The 10309-nt window shown below is 35.2% G+C and overlaps 1 protein-coding gene across 1 annotated transcript in view; it reads right to left on the bottom strand.

The window, feature by feature from the left end:
• The window catches only part of LOC149793789 (uncharacterized), a 40999-nt gene extending 30976 nt beyond the window's left edge, over positions 1 to 10023 (bottom strand). The window contains exons 1-7 of the mRNA XM_089969054.1: positions 9838 to 10023; positions 7427 to 7596; positions 5884 to 5989; positions 5366 to 5466; positions 4395 to 4556; positions 3440 to 3533; positions 1332 to 1487 (exon numbers count right to left, since the gene is read on the bottom strand). Of these exons, the coding sequence (XP_089825180.1) occupies positions 1332 to 1487; positions 3440 to 3533; positions 4395 to 4556; positions 5366 to 5466; positions 5884 to 5989; positions 7427 to 7596; positions 9838 to 10012 (964 nt within the window). The 5' untranslated portion in view covers positions 10013 to 10023. The remainder of the gene's footprint in view (positions 1 to 1331; positions 1488 to 3439; positions 3534 to 4394; positions 4557 to 5365; positions 5467 to 5883; positions 5990 to 7426; positions 7597 to 9837) is intronic.
• Positions 10024 to 10309: the final 286 nt, after the last annotated feature.

The following is a 10309-nucleotide window of genomic DNA, read 5'->3' on the forward strand; positions in this document are numbered from 1 at the left end:
TGTTTAATATGACAGTCGAGCGAGACCATTTCTCGCTATCAGACTTGCGGTCATATATTTTTTTCCCTGGGTGGTTTGTTATTTTGTCAGTGACGGCACTCCAGCTAATTATTTCAATCGCTCAGTTGCTGCTGGATTTATAATTTTACTGACACTTACTGCCATCACTTTGATGTTGGGCAGTTTTACCGAATGTCTGTTTTGCCGTATTAATCGCGCTAGTTTATCCATGATTGCTGAGAATGCTTTAACAACAACATCACAAACACTGCTAATAACCTTATCACGAAGAACTTCGATGGCTTTCATACCTAATTGTTTTGAGATCAATTTAGTTTTTGCGGCTTTCATTCTGAATAAACCTCCAAGGTTATCCAATAACATCGCCGAGTCGATCTCCGTAGATCGCTTTATAAACCGGCATGCGTGAACGTTTTCATGTCTACGTTGGGCAATGTGTATTATCATGTGTATTTTGTTATCGTCAATCTAAATGATCAAACACTGCATTAATCGTGGGTAATTTCATCAATCAGTGGCCGATAGAGGCTATTGTCCATGGTGCCACCGGTATATAAGCTATAAAAAATATCAGCTACTTCATTAATAGTTTAGTGGGAATTCTCGCCGGTTCGTCTTCCACCAATTTCTGGTCAATCAACGTCAGTGAGGCTGTTATTTGGAAAAAGTTTATCTTGAATCACCGGTGATTCAGCGATCACATTACTGCCTTGTTTCTTACAACCTCGATGTGTTTGAACATCACTGGTTAGACCCTCTCCTGTTTTTTCTTCACTCTGCAGGGGTGACTTTGTCGTAGTTGTTTTCTTTATCCTCTTTTGTTTCAGATCTAGCTTTTTTACACCCGATTTGTTTCTTTCTTCTCTCGATATTCTTCATTCGTTTCTGTTTTGTTTCCGTTTCCTCATCTACCCTTGCAACATATTTTCATACTATTTGCTTAAAGATTTCAAACTCATTATTTCTGACTCGCTGAGTATCATTAGCAACGTGAAATACGCCTTTGACCCAATCGGCGAATTTTAGAGCGTAAATATATTCGGGTTATACGTATCGATCACAACGACTATATCCATACGCATCAATCTAAAGCATTCGGCCTTTATGCCTGAAGGCTCCTTGGTAAGTTGATTTATTTTGTTGGTTCTTCCTCCTGGTGGTAGTGTTGGTTGAACTTCGTGTTGCAGTGGTGGGGTTGAAGACGACCAGCAATAGCAGCAGGTAATGTCTCAAGAGCGTTTTGTGTTCACTCATTTGCTATAAAATACTATTCGGTTGGTCGACAGTTGGTTTAAATAAATGTTCTGTACCTTCTGTAAATTCCACATTAACTTCCTGACACTGTTGTATCTGTAGTTTGACAGAATCACAGACTGGAATATATTTCTTAATTGCCTGCAGTCGTTCTCGAACTAATTTAGCTGTACGAGATTCCATATTAAGCACAGAATCGGTCATTATTATTACTACAACAACAATTTAATTGCATATCACTAATTCAGTTGATATAAATGATTCCAGCGTATATAGTAGCTTACTTGTTTCAGGTACAGATAATTGCCGGATTGCCAATTTGACTCACAACTTAAACATTGCAGATTTCACGTGTCAAGCTCAGCTTTAAAAAAAGAGAGCCTAATCTTCAAAATACCCTAGCACTAATTTACCTGCTAATAATAGCACGCGGGTTTTCCGCGCTCAAGAAAAAATCAATACCTGTTCCGATATACATAACAAACGAGAAATAATTTAAGCTGTTCATATATTTCATAAATTCTCTGTTTGGTTTTATATAAATAAGTGTATACTATTAATTGTTTATCTGTATGTATGTCGCTCTGTTCAATGAGTGCGAATATACTGAGACATTCTCTACGCTTCGCTGTAAACATCACCACTGGTACATAGCATGAAGGTAAGTAACTTTTGCAGAGGTTGATCTTATACTTTATGCAAATATTACTGAACAACAGTATCGACATGTCGGAAAATAACACTTTATATTGAGTTGTAAATAGAATAATCATATTGAAACTTACATCAATTTATGAAGATAATGTGACTGGGTAGGACATCATGCTACATGTTTGCGGCATGATGCCCCATTGCTAGACATCATTATAAACTTACACACTGAAGACGTCGTAGCGATATGACTGAAAAATTGTTAAAGCTACGTTAAAATCCTAATCACACACACGCATACTTCAAGTTCCATTGAAGGAACACGCGGCTGATATATTGTCGGCGTTACAAAAAAAATATTATAAGTGGGTAATGGATGCCTACGAACGATTGGAGAAAGATAAAATATCATTGAACGGTTATTTGTACACTTGTACAATTTAATTAAGGTGAACATGCTTTGGCCTCCTCCCGAACCAAAATAAGGGTGTTCATTTTATAGCGCATGGAGTGCACTTAGTGGTGGGTGGGTGTGTTTTATTACAAAATTGAAATTCAGCCGTGACAGCCGTCTTAATCGCCCTAATTTCATTCTATGTTTCATTTAGAACTTAGCGATTCGTTAGGGGGATGTGTGCACACGCAATTGAAAAGTAAATTTATCCAAGAAAGCCATCCAAAATATATTCAACGTCAATCATCCCCCTTTGCTATTTTATACAAGGCTCTGATTGGCCTTTGGTAACTATTAAATCAGCACTGCTACGGGTAAAATCAACACACATACAAAGCCTGAATTGTAAAATGGGGCCTTGATTGAGGGAAGAAGGCAGTTAACGCCCGTTTGTTTGGTCGTTCGATCCCCTTCCCATTCTGCTTCTAGCTGAAAGCCCGCAATATTGATCAGTATCCCAAATATGTATCGAATGTAGAAATATGTTATAAATTAAATATCTGAGGAGAGGCAGACACACACACACACACACACACACACACACACACACACACACACACACACATACATACGGTTAGGAAACGTGCAAGTAAACTGTTAAAATATGAAGCTTGATCGCAAAGTTTCATGGTCCCAGCCTAAGCTTTCTGTTACAACCAATCGTCATTGTACTCGCTTAAATCAGGTCTCAATCTCCAACCGTCAATCAGTGCGCCAGGTGGTAACGTAGCTAACCAACCAATCATATTTCGATAAAGAGCATCTATGGTCAGTGATAACAAAAATCTAGTCTAAACCTAGACGATATCCGCGAGCCCCACCCCTAGACACACAGATACACACACACACACGCACACGCACACGCACAAACACAACCCCAAACACACAAAAACACACACTTTAATATAGCTATCTCAGGTTTTATGCTCTTAAACGTATGTTCTCAGGGAGAAAATTAACTTTTCACTTTAGGGAATAATATTCGTATGTAGTTTCCTCCCTTTCACTTGTTTCTTTCTTTCCAATTTGAAGTAACATATATTTACAATGTACACTTACTAATGAAGTCTGCAGGATTATAATGGATTTCACAGTTGAAGCCCACGTGCTCAAGATACGGCAATGCATCCGACCTCTGTCCGACATATGCCACCTGAAGGCAAAAGAAAGTTGATAGGAACATTTCACTGCAAAGCACCTACTAATGCTATACGTTTCAGACAGGTCCAACATAAACTCTGCTTCAAAAATCTTCCTAGGTGTCGCTGTAAACAACGACATGTCGTGCGCATAAAAGGTTTGATTCATTGTTCGGCTTCGTTCTGAGTTTTTAGTTCACTTTTTTACCCTTACATTTTTGGCTAAAGAACGTGTAAAATTAGGACTAACAGCTGACAATTGCGATTAGTTTGTTTGATGGGAAAGAAGCCCTACTCTATAATATGAAGAAAAACAATTACAAAATTCAAATTTTTGTATGGAATGTATATTCATTGCAAAAACAAGTTTTTTGACCCATACAGTACTGACCAACATTAGGTTATAATATATGAGCTTGTCAAACTTTCAGATTTTGAAAAGCGTTGAAAGTCTTTCATAAGTTTATAAATAAAGACAATATGACCTTCTGCGGGAAAGTACTCGTAGAAGATCTCATCTTGCGGTGGCATTGACTTTTGTGCATTAAGTGAGAGCGCCATTTGGGGAGCAGTTTGAACTGCAAACCACAATATAATGTCCTAAATTCTGATGCCGTTCTGACGTTCAGACCTTTCATATGACGTTGTCCTTTGAGGAATTTAAATTATTTCCTATTACTGATATAATGTTTAAAAATGAATCAGAATATCAAAAACAGTTTTTTGCTTTAGAGTGTAAAACTCATTTTGTGTCACTAAAACCATCATTACCATCCGGAGATCCTAAGAAAAGAAGACTTTTATGTTTATAAAAAGGTCCCACACTGTAATAGAGTTCTTATGCACAAACGTCATTTCATGTCTTTTTCACTCACCTTCCCTTGAGCCAGAAGAAGAAGCTTGTCAAACATGTGGTACATCTGACTGGATGGTTGATGGATGCTGAAGATGATGATCTTGTTCTTTTCGTCCGCCAGTTTCCTCAGTTGCTGCATCAGGGTAAGTGCTGTGCTAGAGTCGAGGCCCGAGGTGGGTTCCTTTGCTCAATGAAAAATAATATTGATAGTGAATACAACAGTTTGCGTATGACTCTGTGCGTGATCTTGTAAATATTTGTTCTGCTTCACCTATTCCATACGAATCCCCTCTGAGCTTCACGTGTTTGGATTTCAACATATGGATACAGTTTTGGTTAATTGTATTATGAGGTAATCATAACAAAGATATTATTGAACGCAGGAAAGGCGGAACTCATCTCAGTGTAAACAAAATGTCCTTCTAATATATACACATCAAACGTTTTCATATCCTCTCTAGCATAATATACGCATTGTACAATGTCAGTCAATCTTAAATCGTCTCTTTGAAACATAGCACTGATTAAATATTAAAGGTTAATACATGTTACTGTTGTTGATATATAGGATTTTACGTTTCAATTTGACTTATTGATGTGAGCCAACCGGAACTATTTGAATCGGATAGTCTCGTGAGTTTAATTGATAATTCAATTTTCATCTATATTATCATTGTTGTTGTTCTCTAATAAATCTCCCCATAAGCTAGGCAAAAAGTTAATTTCTAAAAATTTAGTACTTATTCCGAGACAAAGATATTTCTGTATTTACTATAATAACAGATAATACGTGACTTATATCACCGATGTACAAGTTCCACATACGCATGCGGCATGATATCGGCTTCTTTGTATTTTACTTGAAATGAATGATAGCTCCTGCAGTGAAAACTCTAATCTGCCAGCGTAGCATAATACGGCAGATCGGAGTCAAATGTAAACACAGTACCTTAAAGATTCTCCAATTCCGGACAAATGTGGTATACTTACATCAAGAAGAAGTATGTCCGGATTGGTTAGAAGCTCACATATGATACTAGCTCTCTTTTTCTCCCCTCCAGACAGACCTGGGCTGAACATGTCTCCCATTCCTGAATTGAATCCATCAAATGAATCAGCACAGGGCTTAAAGCTTAATGAAAAATGGCATTTCTAAAATAATGGTCATGAAAGAAAAAAGAAAGTACAATTACAACTTAGAATGAGAGACTTGGAACCTGGATATATTTTAATTTAACTTTGAAATAAAATATGCTAATAAATACATACACAGTAATATGCGAAAGAGAAATAATGTGGGATAGAAATATTACCGAAAGAGATTAAGAAATAAAATTTGATGTTTGGTATATTTTTGAAACGCTTTTCCATCAGCAAGAAAACATTACCATTGTTTTGCTAAATAGAGTTTAAATTTGAAACAGAGAATACTTTATTTTCTTCCTTTGGTCAATATAAAGTTTTCCGTTTGTGCTATATTATTAATTTTGAAAGTCTCTAAAGTGTACTTGTATCCAAACATTTCTTAACATCCAGAACTTCTGCCAGCTCTTCGATTTGCTGAAGTTTTTTTGCTTTCGGTATGGAATCTGGCAAACGAATCATTGATGTAAACTGAAATAATAATAATAATAATAATAATTTTATTTAATAATAATAATAATAATAATAATAATAATAATAATAATAATAATTATTATTATTATTATTATTATTATTATTATTACAAGTATTCGGAAACATATCTAACTTTTAAGCAATTTTGAAAGCTTTCTACAGCTACTTCTGCGCTTTTTGATATGTGCAACCACTCCTAGTCCACTGCAATTGACAGACAAAGACCTCAGGTTCACAAAGCGAAATTCATCAAATATACCATGCACATTTTGGAGGCTGCATCATATAAACGGCTTCGTAAAACTGTCACCCTCATTAAACGTTTGGTAAATGTTATCGTTAACTGTCTATCATGAGCAGACGCCACTAAATGCATTCCTCTCGCATGTGAGTACCACAGGGGCAGCACAACTAAAGTGTTTCGTGAATTTCCACTGAGCTACTTGGAAGCTGATTTAAAAAGGGAACGACAGACGGAAAGACTGAGAGTATAATTATGTATATCCGACTTTCAAGCCTTGAGAGAAATATATACCAAAATGAAAATCTCTGCACATTATCAGGCTCTCACCCCTGGATTGGAGGTAAAGTTAGAGTATTTTCTCGTTTCCAATGGTTTAGTCATATTTTCATCAATTGAGTCTTCATGCATTTGTATCCATCAAGTGTTTCCCGTAATGCATCTTTTCAATCTCTTTTTCGCATTATTCTCATCCTAGCATCATCATGCAGCATTTCCTGATGATAATATATGCTCAGGCTGAAATTATGGGATACCGAATGCGGAGATCACTTCTACGATTCCAGGAGCTTTTTATCTTCCAATTAATTAATATTACCATAAAATTAGTCTTTAATTTGATTAATTTATTTTGTTACCGGTTTGGCAAGTATTTAGGATAATGTATTATTTAGGCAGGTCAAAAAGTAATCAAAGTTTTGTCAGTTATCAAACGTTACTTAGAAATGTCTCTTATCCTATTCCAAAACAGAGACTAAAAATGTTTTCCCTGGCTCCTGATACAATATTCTAGAAATGTTTTGAAGCAGTACTCAGGTCAAAGATTTAAAAAAGCAAGTAAACACAAAAAATCATAGAAAATTGCAAATGATCTTTTATTTGCGCAAACAGTGTAAACAAAAGGTCATCAAAGGTATATGATTGTAATTTCCTTCTAAATAAAGTTATAGATGATCACATTATTTGGAATTCGAGCTTTAGCCTGAGATTCATGCTTAAAAGCCAAGCAAAAACGGGTCGTATATATGTTGTATTTCAGGTAACTGTACACTAGACCTTCTACCAAGAATGTGACTATTTCCAATTTTTATAGTTTAAACACTTATTATGAAAGACGCGTTGACAGGGAAAGAAAACACTGATGCAGTGAAAGATCATTAACAGGGCATGCAATACTGGCAACGAAAACGTACGTAGAGTGTTTCCAATAAAGTAAGGCTGGGGAAAAAGGTATCCTCTTGAAGAACGAATCCAAGACGTCGACGCAAATTTCTGTCCATCAGTTTGCCGTTCAATTTAATAAAACCAGATTGAGGACTTCGTCTGCCTGCGATGGTGCTAAGAAGTGATGTCTTCCCAGACCCTTCAAATGGAAACAATTGTTTTCTTTCTTAAATTAAAGGTGTTTGTTGTAAAGTATACACCTATAGGATTAGGGATTAAGTTTTAAAATCATCAAACATTTATTGAATACTATTTCAAAAATATATATACATGTATGTGTGTATGTGTGCGTGTGATTATGTGTGTGTGTGGGGGGGCGGAGAGACGACGAGAGAGGGAGAGAGCGATAGCACGAAAGCTATCTAAGGGAAGTCGTGAGTTAGGGATCTCATATACGCCTTTGATATTTATCCACATCTATTTAGATCTTGTTACGTGTCTAAACTCTAATAAACAGTAACACAGAAAGAGTGACAACAACAAGCGTTTCAAAATTTAACAAATATTTTTTTTTCCCTGGAATAATTCTGTAAAAAATGAAAACAGGAGAAGAACTTACGGTATCAAGAATGAAATACAAAACAAAATCCAAGAATAATCCAAAAATAATCCAAGAATAATCCACGAATTAAATTTTAAAAGTCCTAGTAATAAATGTTCTAATAATTTCAAGTTCTAATCCTGATGAAAAATCCAACATGGATGACGATGACGGATGATGAGGTCTGTACTGTGTTGTCTTGTACAGTTCCTAGTAGAAATACAAATAATGACACTCCGGTGTTGGAAATCCAAATTAAACTTGTAAGCAATGCCTTTCCGAAATTTCTGTGTGAGCACTCCTCAAAATATTTCCAGTGAAAAAATAATTAATCGTTTTGAAATCCAAATGATCTGAAGAAAATTTTAACTCAAAATCTGGCTACAACAAAATTACCTGACATCAGTGTAAAAAAGCCAAAATCTGGGAAATCTCTCTCTACACATCTCTATTGAAACTAAAAGATGCACACTAATGGACAAACCGGAAATACAAAACACAGGGCCACGTGACCGTGTTTACATATTAAAAAGATCACATACACATAATATCATTTTGATTAGACCAATGTTTTTACTCAGAGAATATAATTTGTTTATACATCTTAAATCCTGACCTCGACAACAACAAAAATCATTTTAAAATAAAAATAGAACTTATTTACGTTGTTGCTACTAATTTTGAATCAAGGTCAGGATCTAGGTCAACAACTTGTGTTTACGAAAGAATGATTTAGGTCAACTGATTTTCTGGAAAAATATCGTCTCCAGTGAACAAATTTATATCTTAATAGCATATAATAGAATAAAAAAATCAAAAACTAGCAAACAATTGAATTAAAATAAATATTAATTAAATCAGATTTACATAACAATCTACATTGTATCCTGAGCATATTTCGTTATCTAAAGTGGCGTATTTGCCAGCAAAGCCTACTACCCTGCTTCTTTTTATATTATTCTAAAGTAAAACATTCCTTCCCGATTCTGTCATAAGCATATTGGTATGCGACTCATTTTGATTTTGATGACCTGGAAAGACAGAGAGAGAGAGAAATAAAACTGCTTATGTTATAAAATTAAAGGCAAACTGAACAGGTGATTCTTAATATAGAAAGTTGTAATGTTGGAGATTTATATTAGATATGATTTGGAATGTGGCTATATTTACATTTGCAGAGCAATATGTCTGTACAAGTGATGCAGTCAGGGCCAAAAGAGTTATGAATATGGGAATGATCCTTAAACGCGTACCGAGAAATATTAAAGGAGTATAGTCAGATAATACAGGCAATTATTTGATATTGAAATCCATGACTCCCATTTTGTTTATATTATTAATGAAATGTTTCCTCGGATCATTACGGTTTTTGTAATATACCATTTGTTTGTCATATAGATTCAATACACAAGCAAGTCATATATTTATATCTATCTATCTATCTATCTATCTATCTATCTATCTATCTATCTATCTATCTATCTGTCTGTCTGTCTGTCTGTCTGTCTATCTATCTATCTATCTATCTATCTATCTATCTATCTATCTATCTATCTATCTATCTATCAGCTTGCGATTGCAGTTGCGGCACTCAACTTTGATGCATACACAATCAAGTAGTTATACAAGAATCCTTTTATCAGCAGGTGGAGGGGGCTGGGTCAGTGTGTGTTCGCGAATTTGCACAAGATAGTGTCATAATTTGTTTTTGTTTTTTTTTAAATCAAGTATCTTCATTGCCAGAAGAGGAGAGTCTCCGATATTCTATCTTGAAAATGTTACATCATTATAATAATAATAAAAAAAATAAAAATGCTCAATTAAATCCTTCATTCTCACCTGAAGGTCCCATAATGGTGACCATCTCTCCGCTTTTTGCCACAATACTGACGTCACTAAGAATGGAAACGTCATGTATAGTCATGCTTACGTCTTCTGCTTCAAGTACAAGCCTTGGTGGCAAACGTGTTGCCCCACACATTGAAGAATCCGGGTTATTTAGAATGGCACTCATGTCCGGAAGCTAACCAACTAAATAGAAAATGTAAACAATATAAGGTGTGTTTAAAGAAATAAACTTTGTTCTTCATGAGACGAGCTGCTTATATGTAAATGGGCATAACCGCATGGCATCGTTCTAGAAAGAAACATAACAAAATGGCAGGAATCAAGTCTACATGAAGGAAAATAAAAGTATCTTATATCGTCATAAATTTAAAAACTGTGTGTAAAATCGATGAAAAGCTATTAAAATGTATTTAAAAAAATGACAAAATAACTCTGAGTGAAAACGAAAACCTCTTGACCCTAT

The sequence above is a fragment of the Sinohyriopsis cumingii genome, chromosome 8, assembly GCF_028554795.1.
Source record: "Sinohyriopsis cumingii isolate HCF-2022 chromosome 8, ASM2855479v2, whole genome shotgun sequence".
Taxonomy (NCBI): domain Eukaryota; kingdom Metazoa; phylum Mollusca; class Bivalvia; order Unionida; family Unionidae; genus Sinohyriopsis; species Sinohyriopsis cumingii.